At 41.2% G+C, this 22,652-nt stretch overlaps 2 protein-coding genes across 2 annotated transcripts in view; both read left to right on the top strand.

Annotated features, from left to right (window-relative positions):
• Positions 1-3,289, top strand: part of cdk8 (cyclin-dependent kinase 8) — a 29,285-nt gene extending 25,996 nt beyond the window's left edge. Inside the window, exons 13-14 of the mRNA XM_034169228.1 lie at positions 2,268-2,406; positions 2,439-3,289. Coding sequence (XP_034025119.1) covers positions 2,268-2,384 — 117 coding nt within the window. The 3' untranslated portion in view covers positions 2,385-2,406; positions 2,439-3,289. The remainder of the gene's footprint in view (positions 1-2,267; positions 2,407-2,438) is intronic.
• A 1,454-nt stretch (positions 3,290-4,743) lies between these two features.
• wasf3b (WASP family member 3b) overlaps positions 4,744-22,652 on the top strand; it is a 108,867-nt gene continuing 90,958 nt past the window's right edge. The window contains exon 1 of the mRNA XM_034169172.1: positions 4,744-4,853. The gene's annotated coding sequence lies outside the window, so the exon portion shown is untranslated. The remainder of the gene's footprint in view (positions 4,854-22,652) is intronic.

The raw sequence follows: 22,652 nt of genomic DNA, 5'->3' as shown, positions 1-22,652 counted from the left end.
CAACTGCTTATGCAAGATCGGGTTGCGGGGGCAACAGCTGTAGCAGGGGACCCCAGACTTCCCTTTCCCGGGCCACATTGACCACCACCGACTGGGGGATCCCGAGGAGTTCCCAGGACAGTATAATATATAATGTGTGTATATATATTATAATAATATATATGATATAATCTCTCCACCTAGTCCTGGGCCTTCCCCGGGGTCTCCTCTCAGATGGATATACCTGGAACCTCCCTAGGGAGGTGCCCAGTGAGCATCCTTACCAGATGCCCGAACCAACTCAGCTGGCTCCTTTCAACGCAAAGGACCAGCGGTTCTACTCCAAGCTCCCCCCGGATGACCGAGCTTCTCACCCCATCAAACTACTAACCATGAGTGAAAAAAACGTTTTTGTGTTATCATTCATATTCTCTGAAAAATGGCCAAAAAAAAACAAACATTCTGCTAATGTATGTAAACTTTTGAACACAACTGTACTTAACACAGATTTATCATATAATACAATTCTGTTTCATAATCATGAATAAAACTTAACTCTAAGACATTTCCAGTGACTTGGATCCCCTAACTTATCTAAAGAAATCTGGCTGTAAAAGTGATTAAGGTATTTAGTCTCGTTATAATAAGGGGTGTTCATATTTACATATTCCATTATTTTGACTTTGCTATTTTTGATTGATTTTAAATCATGTGGTAGACATTTTTCAGTGAGTTTGAAGGTGGAGCTGTGGCTTATAGCTTCTAAAGTCACTCGCTCACACACACACACACACACACACACACAAACGCGGACAATTTGTTGGTATCCCTATATTTTATATACACATTTTAATATATGGTCAAAAATAAATGCAAATAAAGCAATTTTGTTGAATCAGAATATTTTTAACAATCTCCCAAGTTATTTGACAACAAGAACAAAACAAAATGCTTTCATAAAATGAAATAAAAACAATCCTGACATAACCTGTATGCTGGACACAATTATTGGCACCCTTTGATGAATTTATAGTAAATCATCACTTTTGCAGCCAGTTTTCCTCAGACAAGTCAGAGAACGGATACATGAACATTTTCAATTCACTGGATATGTCTTGGACTTTATTTACACCAATTACAAAGAAATACAAACAGTATGGCACTGTATAGTAAATCTGTGTGGTGCAGACAGTTCTCAAAAAATAAGGGACTGTGCAAGAAGGAGATGAGTGAGGAAAGCCACCAAGACAACCCTGAAGAAATGATAGGCTCTGTGGCTGCAACTGGAGAAATTGCACATAATGCAACTTTTGTCTGTTGCTGTAGGATCAGACTTGACTTTTGATTTCATTTCTATGTTACAGGAAAAACACCTCCGTGTTGATAACCATTTGTAAAATCCAGGCGGCTTTTGGTGGCTTTCAGTTGAGTGAGTATCTGAGAAATTGTTTAACAGCAGGGCATGTTCCAACTTGTCCTTAAGGCTTCCAACGGAGGTGTTTTTCCTGTGGCGGGCGCGTGGCGCTGGCTGCGAGCTGACGCGCCAATCCGTCCGCACGCCTTTCATTAAAAAAAAATCTCCTTTAACAGTGGAATGTCCGGATAAACTGCTGATTCCGACCTCTTCTGAATGTTCTCTGTTCTCTCACAACGTCCTGGGTCAACAGAGGCTTAAATTTGGAGGTTTTCAGCTTGAAACAGGATGACGACGTCGCCTCGGAGCGCTGCGCGACGTCCCGCTCCATGGGAAGTCCTTACAGCGATAGAAACAATCCAAAATCTCTCATCAGCCGTTAAAATTTTCACCGAAAACCAGCTGAATTTCTCGAATGATGTCCACTCGGATGTGCCTCTGTTTTTGAAAAAATTTTGATCAAGCACAGCGCCAGTCTCTCAGCAACTTCTCAGACAAAGGAATTTCGACGAGGGGGCTGGACCACTCCTTCCACAAGGCGTGCTCACAGGCGAATGACGTCACCGACAGGCGTGAAAAAACTCTTGCATGCCCACGAGGGTTCAAGCTTGGCTGATGTAATCACACGTGATTCAAATCCATATGGTTTTTAAAAAAAATAATAAGGTAGGATACTTTTCTCACAGACCTCGTACAGTGTATGATTTTGACCAATATTTTGTTAAACGCCGCTTAGATGATGACTCACAGTTGCTACTCGAGAGAGTTGACCCCTAAATGGGCGAGGACTCATATAGGGCTATTTTGTGAAACCACAGCCATTGCATTAATGGAATTTAATTATTGTTCTCTTAAATTTTTTCTCTCCCTGCAGCGCTCTAATCCACATGCTGCCTACCAGAACCCTGGACCAAGCACATCACTGCCCCAAAGCAGCATGGGATACTCCTCTACCTCCCAACAACCACCCCAGTATTCCCATCGCTACTGAGACTCTCCACACACACACACACACACACACACACACACACATACACACACACAACCCTCACCATCACCATGCCCACCTGAAAGAATGTACTGTGGGATGCGGGGATGTTCCTGGCAAAAGCTGCCGCCCCTCCCCCATCCACTCCCCCAGAGAGGGCACCTTCTCTACAGCAGTGAGTTAGGCCAGAATGACAATGATCCACACATCTCTAAAATAACACACCATAACCCCAGTATTAAAAGCACCGCTATATAGCAAAACCCGATGGCTAAACGTCAAGGCAAGAGAATGAGAAGTTATAACCATAATGCTTATGCTCCTGTTATTTGGGTTGTGGTTGGGGTTAATTGGTGAACATAGCAAGAGCATCCGATGCATTTTTGTTGCTCAGATATAAACTGAACCAAGAGAAGGTGACTTGTTTTCGGGGACATGTCAGTGTGTTGTCATCATCCTCCCCATTCCTGTTGAAGCTTGGATAAGACTGAAAGCTGCTATGTGACTGCCACCATTGACGGAGTCCATTATTTTAGTTTAGTTTTGTTTTTTGTGTCTGTGGCCCTGTGAGGGCCTCAGTTGAGGATTTAATTGAGCTGCTGTGAACCATGCTGGGAGGATGTGGAGTTGCCACGGCTGTGGCATTGAGGGTTTTGTTCCGAAATGACGGGGAAAAAGTAGTACTTTATAATTTAATCTGTTCTCATGGTTTTGTTTTCATAGCAAGAGCGGCAAAGCAGTATGCGATGACTGAGCAATCAGGCGCTGTACGCTGTGGCCGAGCCTTACAACATGACAAAATCAACCAATAGCATGGAGGATAGCAGACGGAACATGCATTGTACTGTATTGTATTGAAATATTTTACATGAAGCAAGTATCCTGACAATAAAAGTAGAAACATTGATGATGTTAGCTTGGTTATGTGTATGTCTAAATGGCTGATGTGAAATGGATTTTTTTTTTTTTTTTTTTGTTTTGTTTGTTTTTTTTGCGTATTTGTACCTTTTGACAGTACAGCTTTCCCCCGTTCTTCTTCACAAATGATTACTGTATGTAAAATATTCAACTGTGGGGAGTACCGACCACCTTCCACTGACCACCAGAAAGAAACTGCAGTGGGGGTGAGGGGTTGTGAGATAACTAAAGTGCATATAAACAAAATATTAATCTGGTTCTGCAAGACAATCAGGACTGAAATATGCAAGATTCCAGAAAGATTGCATTTGTAGCTTTTTTTTTAAAGGTGTGATTTTGCCCATTTTATGACACGAAGAAAAATTTATATGCTATGTTTACTATTTTCTGTAATATTAGTAACATATATACATTGATGGATATTATATAGAATTGTTTAGGGAAGAATGAGTGACTTCTGAGTGTGGGTGGGTTGCCACACTAAATTTTAACTATTATATAATAGCTATTAGCTATTATGGATTGGGGAGAACTTGGACTAGAGTCATGGTTCTCATTGTTTGAAGAAATCATTTTAACTGAAAGGTGTACTTTTGAGCATATACCTATACTGACCTCCCTTGCATTTTATCCGCATCAGATTTTTGTGATGTCATAAGGCAAAAAGGTCTCAACTTCAATGAGACTAACCTGGTTAAATAAAGGTTAAATTAAATTTAAAAAATTCTGAAGAATGGCAAGGAGGAAAGTTATATCTTAATGTATTTTTTTAAGGTGGGTGGGGCTGGAGGGAGGACTAAAATGAACATTTAGTGTCAAATTGAAACCACCAACAACCTTTATTCTGCTCCATATTTATAGTAAATTTGGTCATACCTGTTCTGTAAACATTTTTTAAACTGCATTCCATAGTCATTTTGATTTTTAAGTATGCATTTATGGATAACGCAATCATATGTTGAACTGACTGCTTCAGAAAAATAAAAAATTAAGGCACTGTAATGTTTTGGTCTAAACAGGTCTGTATATTATAGTAGGTCTATCCTTGAATCTGACCCAGTTTATCCTCTGCGTCGAGTTACAAATCATATAAACCCCCTTTTTGTTAGCAGCTTCTCTGATATTAGTCGCTATTTAAATGTATTTTGGCCATATCCCCACAGAGAGAGAAACCAAAATACAATTTGACAAGCTCTGAGGATGTATATTTACGTTTAGGGGGTAAAAAGCTCTTCAGCAACACCCAATAATTGCTCATCCCACTTTTCCTACACTGCGCTCCTGCCTGGCTGAGTCTCCCTGTCAATCAGTCCTCTCAAGAGATGCTATTGGTCACTGTTAAAGTCCATCATTTATTAAGCGTCCTGTTTATATACGTGATTGGTTGATACGCTTGATAGGCGTGCCTCCCTCGTGGTGTTTTTTTTGTTTGTTTTTTTTTTTGGCTCCCGAGTGGTCAGAGCGAACGACTGGGAAACACAGGATGGCAGAGCTAATAGAAGTATTTAACGGGACATGTGGACGCACTGATTTCTTCTAATATTTCAAGTACTGGTGAGAACCTTTCGGCACTTTGTGCCACGACTGATATCGCCGTTGATAAATATTGAAATGTGTGTTTCTTTTTGTGCCGACTGTAGTCTCTTTTTTCCCCCTAAAGTAAGAAGTCGACCACTGGACATAAGCTAGCTAACCGAGGGGTCTGCGCGAGCGGACCCCCAGCTGGTGATAATGAACCGAATGTCGGATAAAAACACTGAATTTTTTTCACCTTGTGAGGGACAACTTTGGAGCTCTTTGGCCTGATAATTTGCGCTGGTTTTCATTTACGACCACGGACCGAAAATGATTCAGTAGAATTCAGATTTGAACGGTGAAAATCGCAGGAACCGGGGTGGATGAGCAGATGTGGGTCAGTCCATCAGTAACGGGAAGCGACGGTGCGGAACGCTGATTGATTGCGGCTACCATTACTTCACGCCGCACACACACGGCCAATAATGTCATGGCCTGAATCATATATCAATAACTTTAGCTGTGCATGCAGAAATAAAGAAAACAAAGTGTTTCGGATGCGATGACAAGTTATACTAACGCGCACTGCTTCAGCTTTTTATGATCTGTTAATACGATTGATAATTTTTGGGCTGGCTGTTGTGCATAATAATGGCATCTTTGAAATTACCAACAGAACTTTATCAGCAGCCAAAAGCCTCCATAATTCTTAATTGTCAAAACTGGAGGGCTGTGCAAAAGTGTTAGGCGTCTGTTGTATTTAATTTTTGTTCTTAATGTCATTACAAATGGCCAAACATCCCTATTCCAACAAAAATCTTTGTTTAATTAAGAAAGTATAAAATTGTGAATCTCATTAAAAAAACAAGCCTTGATTTCTTTGAAATTGTATATGACAGTTAGGGATGGGTATTGATAAGATTGTATCTATCGATGCCATTATCGATTCCAATTCCTTATCACTTCCCTTATCGATATCTCTTGTGAATTTTCTGTGTACTAAAAGTAGGTTTTACAGGCTTTCTATGTCAATAACATTTTAAATTGGTCACTGGATCCTGGACTGGATCTCTGGACATAAATAAAATCTGTAGTTTTTGTCAAAAGCATTTTCTTTCAGACATTTTGGCATGAATGTCTCTCCGTACCTGGGCTCAGCCTGCTGCAGCAGGTCAGCGCAGGGTGTCTCATTTTGGGAGAAAAAAACGTTTTGATTGGTTGCAGTTTGTATTACAACATTTGGAAAGAGGTGACAATTGATTTAAACAGCGTTTTGCTTTGAATTTATTCATTCTGACTGGACTCTATCATTCTAACTTGACTCGGCAGAGAGCCACACAGAGTTTGGAGCTGTGTGAGCAGAACGGAGGACGATTCTCGTTTCTTTCTCCCAACAAGACAGGAGTCCCAGTTAGTGACTTTAATTTGCACAAAAGTAACTCACGATTGACATATTCATGGATGAAAGTGGTGAAAAACAAAAAAAGCTGTAACCCAAAATTACCCCCACCCAACACCTCCCGCACAAAAATGTTTGAATTCTAGAAGCTCTGAAATGCAATCTGGGACTATTCCAGACAATAAACTGCAGTGAGTGCAGCTTCAATTTTGGTGAGGGAAAAAAAAAAACAACTTTCCTTATTCAGATTCATTCCAGTAGTATTCTGCCCTTACTAGGATGCAGCAGTTTTCCAGCTTGGCAGATAGTTCTGGAGGAAATCACTGAAGAAATTAACAAATTGAAAATATGGTTTGATTGAAACAAACTGTCATTAAACTTAAATAAAACAGGGATGAAGTGGAGGTGTAAGAGCCACTAGGTGTTCACAGGAAACAGTTATTTATTTCTATATTTATTTATTTATTTTTATTGTTAGTTGGTTTTATGTTTTCTGTTGTTTTGTTTCATCAGGTTCTTTTTGTCTCTTTCTCTAAAATTGTATTGTAGCATTATTAGTTATTATGAGTTATTACTATTGTTGTTGTTGCTATTATTATTAATATATAAATAAAAAAAAAATACAGTTTGACTCTTTTACAACGAACGCTGAACCATTAATTATTATACAGAAAACATGCACACAAAAGTGCTGACATGCGAACATCTTAATGCTAACTTTAACATTGAAAATGCCATAGACATGCTAACATGTTAGCATTGGTCCCGTTATTAAGTTATAAAATACATCTATCAACTGTTTCAGAAGACCATTACAGGTTGGTTTAATATAAAAAGGTAAATATTACTCACAGACATATGCTTTTTGGGGTTTTAGCGGGGAAAAATTAAGCTAAAGCGAAATAAAACAATGAATCAACGAAGCAGCAAATTGAAGCACTGCTTCGATCTGCAAATCACTGCTTCGATCTGCGAATCACTGCTTCGATTGGTTCAAGGTTCAAAGCAACACTGCGCTGCAGAAAAGTTGATTACAGACCTGCTGCAGGGTCTGTAATCAATGTAGAGAAATGATCATTTTTCTGACAAACGCCCCCAAAAACAACTGCCACTCTGAAGGACCGATAAGGGAATCATTAAGCAAAACGGTTATTGATGTCGGTGGATCGAATCATTTCTTAACGATACCCAAAAGGAACCGGTTCTCGATACCCAACCCTAATGACAGTATGAAGACAATTGCCAGCAATCACTAATAGTAAAATTATTGTAAAAACCTGATTCAGTACAATTTGAATGCCTTATAAATTACATGTAACCATGGTCGAGGTCACTTTTTCTTCTTCCTCTACATCTTTCCCAATGTTTACAGTGATGTTCAGAATAATAGTAGTGCTATGTGACTAAAAAGATTAATACAGGTTTTGAGTATATTTTTTATTGTTACATGGGAAACAAGGTACCAGTAGATTCAGTAGATTCTCACAAATCCACAAGCCCAAGCATTCATGATATGCACACTCTTGAGGCTATGAAATTAGGCTATTAGTAAAAAAAAAGTAGAAAAGGGGGTGTTCACAATAATAGTAGCATCTGCTTTTGACGCTACAAACTCAAAACTGTTATGTTCAAATTGCTTTTTTAGCAATCCTATGAATCACTAAACTAGTATTTAGTTGTATAACCACAGTTTTTCATGATTTCTTCACATCTGCGAGGCATTAATTTTGTTGGTTTGGAACCAAGATTTTGCTTGTTTACTAGTGTGCTTGGGGTCATTGTCTTGTTGAAACACCCATTTCAAGGGCATGTCCTCTTCAGCATAAGGCAACAAGACCTCCAAGTATTTTGACATATCCAAACTGATCCATGATACCTGGTATGCGATATATAGGCCCAACACCATAGTAGGAGAAACATGCCCATATCATGATGCTTGCACCACCATGCTTCACTGTCTTCACTGTGAACTGTGGCTTCAGAGTTTGGGGGTCGTCTCACAAACTGTCTACGGCCCTTGGACCCAAAAAGAACAATTTTACTCTCATCAGTCCACAAAATATTCCTCCATTTCTCTTTAGGCCAGTTGATGTGTTCTTTGGCAAATTATAACCTCTTCTGCACGTCTTTTATTTAACAGAGGGACTTTGCGGGGGATTCTTGCAAATAAATTAGCTTCACACAGGCGTCTTCTAACTGTCACAGCACTTACAGGTAACTCCAGACTGTCTTTTGATCATCCTGGAGCTGATCAATGGGTGAGCCTTTGCCATTCTGGTTATTCTTCTATCCATTTTGGTGGTTGTTTTCCGTTTTCTTCCACGCGTCTCTGTTTTTTTGTCCATTTTAAAGCATTGGAGATCATTGTAGATGAACAGCCTATAATTTTTTGCACCTGCGTATAAGTTTTCCCCTCTCCAATCAACTTTTTAATCAAACTACGCTGTTCTTCTGAACAATGTCTTGAACGTCCCATTTTCCTCAGGCTTTCAAAGAGAAAAGCATGTTCAACAGGTGCTGGCTTCATCCTTAAATAGGGGACACCTGATTCACACCTGTTTGTTCCAAAAAATTGACAAACTCACTGACTGAATGCCACACTACTATTATTGTGAGCACCTCCTTTTCTACTTTTTTTTTTTTTTTTTTACTAATAGCCCAATTTCATAGCCTTAAGAGTGTGCATATCATGAATGCTTGGTCTTGTTGGATTTGTGAGAATCTACTGAATCTACTGGTACTTTGTTTCCCATGTAACAATAAGAAATATACTCAAAACCTGGATTAATCTTTTTAATCACATAGCACTACTATTATTCTGAACACTACTGTATATGAAGAAAAAAATGTCTGGAGGGCAGTGTGCCACAGTTTTGATCAGTTTTGGAGGTCAAGTGCTTTTTTTCTTATTTATAATCACTTATATTGTTAGCTATTGTACATGACAACAAAAAGACATTTACTAATGAATACTAAATAATTAAATGATTCTAAAAAAAAAATCTGATTCAGAAGGAGCAAGGTGCAGATTCCATCCTGGTTGTTCAACACTTGACCAACTCTTTACCCTCTCAAGGGTGTCTTGAGTATGCTCAATCAGTCTACATGATTTTTGTAGAATTGGAAAAGGCCTACAACCAGGTACTTCGAGGTGTTGTGTGGGAGGTGCTGCAGGAGTATGGTGTACTCTGTCCACTAGAATTCACAGTCCAAAGCCGAGCTGTGTCTACATTCTCGGCATTTCATCAGACCTGTTTCCATTAGAGGTTAAACTCTACCAGGGCTGCACCTTGTCAACAATTCCATTTGTGAGTTTCATGGACACAATTTCAAGTTGCAGTTGAGGAGTGGATGGTGTCCAGTTTGGTGACCTCAGAACTGTGTCTCTGCTTTTTACAGATTATGTGGTTCTGTTGGCCTCATCAGACACTTCACCTTTGATCTGCACTGGGCAAGTTTGGGGTTCAGTGTGAGACACTGAGACCATAGTCCTCTGTGAGAAGAGGGTCAGGGGAGAGTTACTGCCCCAAGTGAAGGAATTCAAGAATCTCGGGGTCTTGTACACGAGTAGGGGTAAGATGGAGTGAGGGAGCAATAGGTGGCTCAGTGCTGTATCTGCGGCCTTGCAAAACTATACCAAACCATTGTGATGCATAAAGAACTGAGCCGGAAGATGAGGCCTTTGATTTACCAGTGGATTTTTGCTCCTATCTTTACCTATGTTCGTGAACTTTGGGTAATCACTGAAAGAAAACGGTCGCAGATGCAAGCGGTGGAAATTAGGTTTTTCCATAGTGTATCTGGGTTCACACTGGGTGACAAGGTAAGAAGTTCGAATATGTGGGAGGAACTCTGAGTAAAGCCACTGCTCCTTCACATCAGTAGGGGGTAGATGAGGTGTTTGGGCATCTGGTGAGGATGCCGCCTGGTTGTCTCCCTTGGGAGGTCTTCTAAGCACATCCAACACGGTGAAGGCCCCGGGGTGACCCAGGGCGCAGTTGGGATAACCTCTCACAACTGGCTTGGGAAAACCTCGGGATTCTGATAGTGCATGGCCAAGAATAGGGAAGTGTGGGATGAGCTGCACGGTTTGCTGCCACCGCAGCTAGGACATGGATAAGTGCCAGAAAATAAATGAATGATTAATACAACCTGATGATCTTACAAATTACAGAACACATAAAGATCATTTTATTACAAAAGTAAGTTTAGCTTTAAGAGTGCAAATTGGGCACATATTGTATTTGTGAGTATTTATAAATAATGGGCCTATAGAAGCTTTAGTTTTAGGCTTTAGGCAATATAAATGTGCTTATGACTTTGTACTATGCAAGAAAAACTTTGAAATTGTGAATTTATTGAAATCATTTGTGTATTTTATGTTTAAAGGACATGTGTCACGTTTTTTAACGTCCCAGTTAGTAAGACAACATAAAAGTACTCATGATTATAAGTGTCTTTGCACACATGTACTAATAGTTAGTGATCTCTGATGTATTTTATTCCTCTCACTCTGAGCATCAGCAGGTGCATTTCTGGACAACGTGTCACTCGGCAATTTTTGGCAATTTTCAGCAAAATAAGCAAAACAGAAACATCCCAATGACTTTCAGACAGAGGGAAAAGAACCTGCTCCATCCAAAAACAACGTTTCTGAGCTGCTGTTTGAACATGATTGCTCGGTTTTACAGAGAGCAGACGACACGCTTCACCCAAAAACTCAACTTTTTCAGAGTGTCGGATTTTGGAGCCTAAAGTGTGGAGATGCACTGTTTGTGTGGATGCTGGTTTACTGAAGCTGTGTACATGGACATGGGGACATCTGACACTGTATTTAACAGACTGCCTGGACACAGAGATGGATTTGTGACATTGGAAAAAGTCAAAATACATTATTTCCAGGAGTTAATGGACATTATTTTATGTGTCGTGATTGAGAGAGAGAGAGGCAGAGCTGCAGCCGGTGATCTCGCATGTGCGTTTCTTTGATCGTGTGAAGTTTACATTTGGAAATTAATCCACAACACGACGGTGATTGTGGCATGTTACCTTTTTGTGTTTTGTGGCTAGATTTCCTTTTTTTTACTGTGAGAGAGTGTAAATTTGGAGCTGTGTATGTGTGCTACAAAGCTCGCTGTCTCTCTCTGTGTGTGTGTGTGTGTGTGTGTGTGTGTGTGTGTGTGTGTGTGTGTGTGTGTGTGTGTGTGTGTGTGTGTGTGTGTGTGTGTGTGTGTGTGTGTGTGTGCGTGCGTGCGTGTGCGTGCACTGTGCAGCTGACGAGACACTTGTTTCCGTTTTACATTTTATTGATAAAAACACTATAATTAATTATGCACAAAACTGATCCTGGAGCAGAGATGGTTATTGACAGGCTACATTTGTGACCCGTGGCAGTGCAGGTGCATATAAACCTTCTTGAAGCCACAGATTTTACCGTGACTCCATCAAAATGAACAGTTATCACTTAAGAACGAGTCATCGTAACACAACATCACACTTATGTCAACTTTGGAATTAATCTGTGCCCCCTTTCTTAATGTTATCAGCTGTATTCCATTGAAGTACACGCTGTGAGGCTTCAAGTTGCAACGTCATTTGTCGGAAACACCCAAGTGCTCACGAGTACTTTGTTTTCGGACGTCTCCATAGCTGTTTGTTGCGAATGCCATATACTTTGAAACCGGTACTAAGTAATCCCTGTGGATCATCAGTTGGCCACTAACAGCCTAAATCTAAATTGTTATGATTTTGGTGCAACATGTCCTTTAACAACTTTGGATATGGTTTACATTAAAATGTAGGTACAGTTGTGGTCATAAGTTAATATACATCCATCATGGACAAGAATGCCATGGCAATAATTGGCTTTCAGTGATTTCTCTGAAGTTTTATTTTTCTGGGGCAGAATGATTATACAACATAAAACTTTTAAATGAGGAAAGAATTTGGTGCACAAGTTTGTATTCATTTTGGGTTTTCTGAAACCAGCGCAGGGTCATATTTAAACTCAGGGCCAAACATACGTAAACCCACTTAAGTTATTAATTCAATGGTGCAGAATGTTCCAAAATGCCTGTTAACTAACCAGGGTCTCTTAACTTTCTATTTGGGATCATGATCAACTACAACTGGTAGCTTCTTTCTGGCAGTACAAAAAGGGTTTGTTTGACAGCACTCATTGGATTGACTAACACCCACTACAATGGGCATGTCCAAGTAGCTCAGTACAGATCTAAGAAAGACGATTGTAGATGTACGCAAGTCAAGAATGTCTCTTAGAGCTATTTCTGCACAGCTGCAGATTCAAAAACATCAGTTCACACAGTGGCACAGTCTAGAATACCTAAACTCTCTCTCAGCTGACATATAATTGGTTTGGAATTCAGATGGTTTGAAAGAAGTCAGAAATTACAGACATGTACCTGCGATGAACTGGACGCTACTGGAACACCTGTATCACTGTATACAGTCAAATGAGTTTTACATCACCATGGACTGACAGACTGCAGACAAGAAAGCAGCTCCTGCTTCAAAATGTACACCTTCAAGCTTGAATAAAGTTTGCAGCTGACCATATGGACAAGAAAGAAGGGGGGGGGGCCCTTTCAGAAGACAGTTTTCTGTCAGATGAGGTAAAGATTGGGCTGCTTGGACACATTTAACAGATGTGTTTAGAGGAGTAAAGATGAGGCATTTAATCTCAAGAATACTGTATGAACTCTTAAGTGTGGTAGCTCATGCTCAGTGTTGCCACAGTTAGGATTCAAGGATTCAAAAGAATTTTATTGTCATATGCACAAAGGAACATGTTCCCTGCACAATGAATTGTGTCTACTGCATTTAACCCATCCTAATTGCCAGTTAGGAGCAGAAGGGGGGTGACCAGGGAGCGAGGCTTAAGTGTTGATCTTCTTGAGGAGGTTTTTTATCGCAGTGGCCTTGAAGTGCAGCTGTGTTTGGGGAAGCCAAATGAATATCCAGATTAGCAGACGCCTGAAAGATTCCACAGTTCTGAGAACAGAGTGGCTCTCAATACATCTGAATGTAGGATGTGGTCATTACTGACGGTCAAAGCGGTTTTCCAGAGCTGCAATCCTGCCCGAGATGGTTTCCAGCGTGCGGTTAACACCCCCCGACTGCGCAGTCACTGCCTTCCCACTCGAATCAATCATGTGGGGCAGCCTGGACGGCCCAATTATTGCTGCTTCCACCTTCTTAATTTTCCGGTAAACCAGCGCCATGCCCGCTCCACACAGCAGAAAGCCGGTCACCACCAAGCCAAATATATACACATCTTCGACGTCCTCCACAGACAGCGTGTAAAGGCACATGACCTGCCATCTCCTCCACGAGTCCATCACGTAAGCCATCACATGCGTCCCGGCAGGACAGGTCGGGTCCTCCGCCCCCGAATGTCTTGTGGAAAAAATAGTGTCAATTGCGTTCAGAGACCACTTTAACAAATCCATTTTTGTTGTTTTCCAGAAGAGCAAAACTGGAGCCTCACAGACAACACGCCACAGAAGCAGGAAAAGATAAGGAGGGAGAGAGAAGAAATGTGTCCATCTCGGCCGAGTGCAAGCTGGCAAAAAAAAAAAAAAAACTAAAAAAGTAATCTAATTACTGATTACTCCTTGAAAAGGTAACAGTTACTTTACTGATTACTCAATTGTAAAAGTAACTAAGTTAGATTACTAGTTACTTTTTAGTTACTTTCCCCAGCTGCCGACAACAACCCTCTGCCTCCTCAACATGACAGTGATACTTGTTTTGCCAAAACTCACTTTATAGTCACCCTTTCTTGACTTCATTGAAAATAAATACTTGTTTTATAAAAGTAAAATAAAGACTTCTTTCTTGACCTCATATTTAACTGTTGACAGCACTGTAACAGCAAAACTTGCTATTTCTAACCTACAGTGTTTATAAATGTAACTATTAAATTCTTTCTAACATTTTTCTAACATTTAAATTCTCTCTAAACATTTTACTTGTCGAAATTATTATTATTATAAGTAGTATTAGTAGTTGTAGTAAAAAAAAGCTTCAAAACTGGACCTTTAATCTAGGGGTGGGGGGGGCACATCTTTGCCCCACGCCCCCATTCCATCTGGATTCGCCCCTGCTTTGGCATTTGAGCACAAAGAATGGATAACATTTATTTATGCAGAAAACATGACCAGATTTACAGGTAAAGTTTTATTGCGTTTTCACATCATGTGGTCCTCAGAGAGTTTGGGTGCATGTGAGTGGAAAATAGTGTTAGTTGTTGATGCGTCGCGGAGGATCAGCTGTTTTTAACGAGCAGATATGGAGCGGCTCAGCTCAGAATTCTAAATCAAGGAGGAAAAAAAAAAGCATAAAAATGTCTTTGTATAGCTCAGTGCAGGTGTGCTGTTGTCACTGCGCTTTAAGAGGTGAGGACGAGTCGTAGCTGCTGCAAAAAACCATGGATGAATAGCTCAGCTCGCTTCAAGTGGGCAATTTTAATTCCTTTTATTGTACAGCACTTTGGGGCAGTGTTGACTGTTTGTAAATGTGCTTTATAAATAAACCTGACCTTGACCTTGACCTTGACCTTGGCAGTGCAGTTGAACCCCAACCCCGTGCCCACGGACCAAGTTTAATGCTGCTATCGACCCACAATGCAAAAATAATAGTAACGCACAGTGACTTGGAGAAGTAACTTTAATCTGATTACTGATTTGGAAACGATTAACGCATTAGGTTACTCGTTACTAAAAAAAGTGGTTCGCTTAGAGTAACGCGTTACTCTAAGCGTGCCGGTGACGTGTTACCGGCATCACTGCTAATGCTGTGCAGATGTTTAGTTTCCACTGGGATATTGATGGAGGACTACATCAAAAATCTACAGCTCAACCTCAAACCATCAGATGGTTGAAATGTGCATACAGTTTGGTGTTCCAACTGGATAAAGATCCCAAGCACACATCAAAGCTGATAATGGAATGGACAGCACAAGGTGATACTAAGTTTTTGAGATGGACTACCCAGAGTCCTGAACCCTATCAAGAAATATGTGGACTCTGCATAAAAGTCAGGTCTGTGCCAGCAAACCAAAAGAGTGGTCACATAGTCGACCACAATTTTGCCAGAAGCTCTTTAATGGCTACGACAAGCATTTGGTCAAAGTGAAAATTACTGAAGGACATTCAACCAAATATTTGGAGCTATACCAATATCGGGAAGTAAAAAAAAAGTACAATCATACAGATATATCTACTGAAATATATATACATTAAAAAATGGCAGTGATTCATAACAGTTTGTCCTCAAACCCTTGTGGCGAAGATAGGTACTTGAGGCTTGATGTTTTACATTTTAAACATGAACTTTATTATAAATAACTATAAATATAACCAGTCAACCAATGTACATCAGGCTGCCATCACGTTGCCTTCACTTCGACTGGCAATTGCTGTGTCGCATCACTCAGCCACCATCACTATGCAACTGCTGTGTCGCATCACTATGCCACCAGCTAGGCAAGGCCTAGCTGCCTAGCTGGTGGCATAGTAACCGCTTGCCTCTTGACACTGTAAAACGCACACTGTGATTGAAAATGAATGGCAGCTGGTGTCTGTTCTTCCATCTCCTGTAGCTAATGTGACAATCATTGTTATTTCTAGAGCCTGTGTATATTTAGTTTACATGAAAAACAACAAAGCAGAGGAGCAATTCATTATATTGAGACTTTGAAACCAGGGATTTTTTCATAATTATTTCTTTGAATAAGCAAAATGATCAAATTAACATCAGTTAATTTTGTGCCAATTCATCAATTGATTAATCAGATGTAGTGCAGCTGTGTTTTGAATTATTATTTGCTAATGAGCGGAGACTTTTGTTCATCCACTGTTTGTGACCAATACCGAATTATTTCTGGATAGATAGTGTGTCACGTCAGAGTTTTTTTTTCCACATCATATTTAGGGCAGTGTAACCTGATGTAATTTGAGCTGCATCAGAACAAACAAAACAGCCTGCAACACATGAAGCAGTACTCTGCTCATAAATCGGTAATGACTCCCCTTTCAGAGCTTAATGGAGTTGTCACATTTGTAGTAAAGGCCTCCTCTATCTACGGTATGTGCCAGCGGTTGTGTGTGCAGTATCTGTGAATGTAAGCAGAGATGTGCTCCCATCTTGAAGGAGATGTGGGGGAAGTGTTTTCTCTGCTGAGTGTAACTGGAAAATCTCCTGCGTGAGGTTCAAAGGCATATTTTGTTTATATGTGTTGCTAATGAGGCATGTGAGATGCTACCTGCTGTGTTTGTTTGAATGCTTATGGAAGCTTTTCACCACTATTAAAAAATGCAGCACATTATGTCATTCATCTGTTACTGAAGCAATGTTTTCTCATGATTATGAGATTCTCATATTGATTAGGTAATGCTATATACGAGGTCTGTGAGAAAAGTAATGGACCTTTTTATTTTTTTCAAAAACTATATGGATTTGATTCATATGTTTTTACGTCAGCCAAGCTTGAACCTTTGTGCGCATGCGTGAGTTTTTCCACGCCTGTCGGTTGCGTCATTCGCCTGTGAGCACGCCTTGTGGGAGGAGTGGTCTAGCCCCCTCGTCGGATTTTCATTGTCAGGAAATGGCGGAATGATTTGGGCTTTTTTTCCATCAGAATTTTTTCAGAAACTGTTAGAGACAAGCAGCTGGAAACCATTCGAAAAATTTATCTGGCTTTCAGTGAAAATTTTACGGACTTCACAGAGAATAAGGACTGTTACTACAGCTTTAAGGACGGCCCACAATTTCTCTTATACTCACTGGGCTGGTAAGCATTGAAAGCCGAGATAGGCATGTCCCAACTTGTCCCCTGGTACTCCGAAACGGAGGTGTTCCTTTGTCTCGCTCGATCATCGAATCGGTCGTGATGCGCGAAGCCTCCGCGCGGCTTTCCATGACAAAATCTCTTGTTAAAAGTGAAATCTGCTGGAAAATGGCTGATGTCCAGCTCTTGTGATAACCAGAGAAATTGCACACGACGGTCCCAGCTCCACACAGCCATCCGTTTAGAAATGATGTGGTGTTTTCTGCCTCTCGATGGCAGCTCAGAGCGCGGCGCGCCGTGCGCCATTGTGTACCGTCCTTAAAGCTGTAGTAACAGTCCTTATTCTCTGTAAAGCCCGTAAAATTTTCACCGAAAGCCAGATAAATGTTTCGAATGGTTTCCAGCTGCTTGTCTCTAACAGTTTCTGAAAAAACTGTGATGGAAAAAAAGCCCAAATCATTCCGCCATTTCCTCGCAATGAAACAACGACGAGAGGGGTGGACCACTCCTCCCACAAAGCCTGCTCACAGGTGAATGACGCAACCGACGTGGAAAAACTCACGCATGCACACGAAGGTTCAAGCTTGGCTGACGTAAAAACATATGAATCAAATCCATATAGCTTTTTAAAAAAATAAAAAGGTACGATACTTTTCTCACAGAACTCGTATAAATATAAAGCAATGCTAAAATACCTTTCACCATATGAACATAAAAATAGGAAAGAGAATGTTACCTTTTGACCTCAAAATAGGTCAAGGTTAGCCATCTTTGAACTTGTCCAAGAATGTTTCCTGTAAATTTGAAGACTCTGGCAGTAATAGGACTGGACTTATGCTGAGCACAGACAGACGGATGGACGCAAGGCCTTCGCAATACCAATGGCCATATTTTGGCCTCGGGTAAAAATTGCTAACGTGTGTGTGTGTCTGCCTGCAGCCCAGATGTGGGCATGTTGTCGAACCTTTTATAAGGTAATCACAATGCAGTAAAACTATACCACTCAAAGAGTACATGTGAACAGTTAAAAGAAAAAGATGCTCATTACAGTCTGGCTGTAGCTCCTGGGTGCTCTCAAGTTCTCTTCGCGATTGTGTTAAATAAAGTCCATTAACTCCTGCTCACAGACCGATCGCTAGCACGAGGACATGTTCACATCCAGTTTACAGTTGTAACTCCTCGCAGAGGACATCTCCATGTCCACTCACGGATGGATCGTATGTGCGATTGCTGGCTGCAGCTTCGCGGTCACAGGAAGAATGATAAACTAGAAGAGAAATCAGAGCGCACACTTGCAGCGCGGCACAGGAAAAATGGTAAACCAGAAGAGAAATCAGTAATAAAGTCCATTAACTCCTGGAAATAATATATTCTGTCTTTATCCAATGTATCAACTCCATCTGCATGTCCAGGCAGTCTGGAGCAAAGCTCCCCCACTGCATGCAACTGACACAGACATTCCTACGTATTAGATAATGCAACTTTATGCAGGCCTGGTGTGAAAGGGGCTTGATTGCGCATTTAAATTAAAACTGTGTGTTTGTATATTTATTAAAAAATACGGTTTGGTTCATTGGCTGCTTGCCACCTCCACAAATGAGTTGAAAGAACACACACTTTAAGCGAATCATGTTTAAAGCCTCGGTCTCATCGAATAAGTCATGAATAACGACTCACACAAGGGTGTGTCAGCGATTATTTGAAGAATGATCCATGTTTTAAGCTATCACATAGCCGCTACTAAGGCACCTCTATGTGCCTCTCTGTACCTCACATGTGCCAGGTATCAGCTTGTAGGTGAGCCACGTACGACCTGTCATTTGAGTCCCATCCAGCCTCGACTGGCTTGTGACATGATCCATGTCAAGCCACATGTGATCCATGTAGCACCATGTAATGCAACGTTGGTGCATGTTTAGGCTTGGGTTTGGTCCGAACCCTCAGCCCTCCCACAGTTGGTCCCTTTAAAGTGTGTGTTTTCACAGTATCCATTCAAGATGTTGTCACATTTTTTAAACGCAGTCCAAAAAAAGCCACTCCTGCACAGTCCGGCGGGTGTACGCATCCGTGTGCCATCCGTGTGACCAAAAAACAACAACAGCAACAAAAAAGACACCACAGTGAGGTGGCCACTTTAATTATATACACCCACAGCTGTGTGGCTCAATCACCCCTCCCCCCACCAAAAAAAAACAACAAAAAAAAAACACATCCATAATCAGACCAGCTAGAACCGAACCATGGGTTTCTGGACAGTCGCCTCTGCGCTTCTTCTCGCTTGCTTTATTTCTTCCACGCCTTCAATCATTTTGACACCGTGATCCAACTTTTAACTTGGTGTTCATCTGTTAATGTCTGCAAAATCGCTCTTTTGCGAGCTTGCATTCTGTGTAAATGCTCATCTTGAGTGCGAGTCATTTTGTCAGTGCACACAGAGCATGCCTCATTTGATCCATTATAACAAGATGTTAACTCTATCATAAACATACTTTTACAACTGCTTATAAAGAAGGAATTAATATGCAACTGTTTTACCAAGCTATTAAAACATTACAAATAATTACCTTTTAGGCTGTTCCAAATAAGTTCTCCACCTCAATCCGCTACAAAATAATTATTTTATATGCAGCGTCGGGCACACAAAGCAGGTAGAATTGTAGTGCGCAAGAGCGCTGAGCCAAAATAGCCTGTCCTGTCCTCATAGCCACCAGGTGCTTGGATAATGGGCTTTTAACAGCCTCGTCCTCACCCCAAACATGCCTCTAAAATTCCCATTTGTCCTTGTAGTACTTCGTACACAAACTACCCCACACTGTTTTTGCTCAATTTTGAACTTCTTGAAATTAAGGCCCTTTCACACCCGGGGCTGCTTTGAGTTGCTTCCTGTGGCGTCATGACGATGCAGGAATGTCTGCGTCAGGTGCGCATCAGGTGGGGCAGAGAGGAGGTGAGAGGATCTCTGCACAGAGGAATCAGAGTGTAAAGATCCTGCAGGTCTGCGCTCTGACTTCTGTTATAGTTTATCTTTCTTCCTTTGACCGAGAGCTGTGTGCGTGCGTGCGAACGAACCGTCCGTGAGTAAATGTGGAGATGTCTGGAGTTACACTTGATGTGGACATGTCCTGTCTCTGGCAATCAGTCTGTAAGCAGGACTTTTATGGACTTTATTTAAACACATTTGTGAGAGAAGAGCGAGGAGCTGCAGCAGCAGCAGCTGCAATCAGCAGCATTTTTTTTTCAGTGCTCTTTTTGAGCGTGTAGTTTCACTGCATTGTGTACACAGTATAAAAACAATCCTGCCTGATTTATACTATGGGAACAATGGAACACAGCAGAAATCATAAATTGGCACTGGGTAACGTTGTATTGTGAGGGTGTGGCTTCCAGTCACGTCGAGTAACGTCGCTTTGCCCTGACTTGCGCTGAAATCACTTAATTTTTAGGGGCACAGGACACAAAAAAATTTAAACATGTTAATTTTTTTGCATCCGATTTGCTTCGTCCTTTGCGTCCCTCGCGCTGTTGTGGCGTCGAGCTGCATCGTCTCAGCATTAGGTTGCTTCCACATGGCACCGTCATGACGATGCCCGACGCAACTCAAAGCAGCCCCGCTGTGAAAGGGGCTTTAGCGCCACGCTCAGAGATGAGCCTCGTTAGCCGAATATTCTGTCTCTAAGAGCATCTCAGAGCCACTATTCTCTCATGATTGTTGAATAACTGGACTCATACCAAAAAAAAAAAAAAATGCTGTGTGGCTCATTATTCATCCTTCATTATTCGGTGGGACCAGGGCTTAACTGTTAAAAAAATGTGTTTATTCTGATTTGATAAGAGTTTATTTCAACAAGCTGCACAGTTGATTTATCAGTGCAGCTTTTGTGGAAACGCTGCACTCCACAGTCGTTTTCATAGGCTGTGTTCACCTTCACATGCAGCCTGTCTGCAGACTGAACATTTCACAGACCACCTCTGCTTATGGTTCGGGAACCCTCCAAAACTCGTAATGATGTAAAAAAACAACGAAATAATTACCCGGGAAAACAGAGAGAGCGGCAACACCCTAAACTTACCCTAAAGCAATGGCACTGTGACATTGTTCCATTGCTTAGGGAGAGTCCTGCCACTATTGATATTGTTTAAAAACAAACGTACTTGTTGTCTGATTATTCAGTTAATCGATAAAATAATTGATAGAATACTCAATTCCAAAAATACTTGATAGCTGCAGCCCTAATTTAGTCCTTTTATCTGTTTGCGATACAGAAGAACATTATGTTATTTGGACACATTTTGATCACATGCAACCAATTGTACATATTTAAGGTCATCTCTTTTTCCAGTGCAGGTGACACCTCTCCTACCCTTTAAACTGGAGTGTGCCAGGCACACTTGTCTGTGGTATCGAAGAAGCAGACACAAGTGAAAGGATTTCTGGCTAGTTAATAGATTAACTCCAACATGTACAAGTGCAGTGAACAGTGTCAAAGCTGCCTGAAGAGAAGTGGTCCAGCTCCTTTTTTTTTTTTTTTTTTTGGTCACATGCTACATTTTGGCAATGTAACACATTTTTCTGCCTCAGCGTTGCGTACTCCGGCATATGTTTCACCTGGCTCAAGCAGATTGATGATTACTTTTCTGAGAGACAGAGATGGACCGGTTGTCTGTCTGGGCGGTTTGTGTCCGTGACCCAAATCTTTACCATAGTACCATACAAATAGGTACATTGATACATCTGTATTGGCCGGTCATGCTAATTGCCAACCAGAGCTGACCAGCAACGAACAGAGGTGACCAGAACCAACCAGCCACTCCATTTAGTGATGGGACTGATCGGGTTCTGATACTGATGTAATTCATGGATCGAAAATACCGATCCAACCCACAACATTTTCTGATACTGGAGAAGAGCCACTGTGAAGAGCCACTGTGAATCCTCTCAACTGCTGTTGTTTGATCTCTGCTTGTTTACTGCCGAGCGGGAGAAGGAGGGGAGAGGAAGGTTTTTGAAGCCAGGTTGTTTGAAAGAGCTCTCTTCCGCAGTGTTCTAGCTAGGGTTAGTGGCAAATTTCTGCCCGACGTTTGGGTTCAAATTGTCTGTTCGTCAAGCACGGATTTTCCGAAAAATTAACTGAATTGTTGCTGAAAATGTGTGTTAAAAGGTTAGCTGCTTCACTGTAGGGCTGAAACGATTACTCGAGTAACTCGAATAATTCGATTACAAAAAATGTTCGAGGCAAATTCTGTAGTACAAATGCCAGGCCTGTGTGTGAGACACTGTAACGTCCCCAGAAAAAAAAAACAAACAGAAGAGGACTGCAGCATGTGTATAGCGCTAATCAGTTTAGCTTCAAAAGCTACAGCTTTCCAACGTGACAGAGAGGAAAATAGAGCCTTTTAAAAGAAAGAGGGTCCACACTAATCATCTGAAATAGACTTACTGCGCATTTAAAGTGAAGCAGTGTGTTTGTGTATTTTTTAAAAAACACGGTCTGCTCTACGTGCTGAATGACTATGCAGCCGGCGGCTGGCTGCTGTCTCTCTTTGCCTGGTGTGAGGGACTCAGCACTCCCCTCACACCAGGTGAGTCACAGCTCCGTCCCCAGCCACACTGACAAACAGTCTGTGAAAG

This window comes from Thalassophryne amazonica, chromosome 1 (assembly GCF_902500255.1).
Source record: "Thalassophryne amazonica chromosome 1, fThaAma1.1, whole genome shotgun sequence".
Classification (NCBI taxonomy): Eukaryota; Metazoa; Chordata; class Actinopteri; order Batrachoidiformes; family Batrachoididae; genus Thalassophryne; species Thalassophryne amazonica.
Note: the sequence above shows the minus strand (reverse complement) of the source record. Positions and strands in the feature narration are given on the sequence as shown.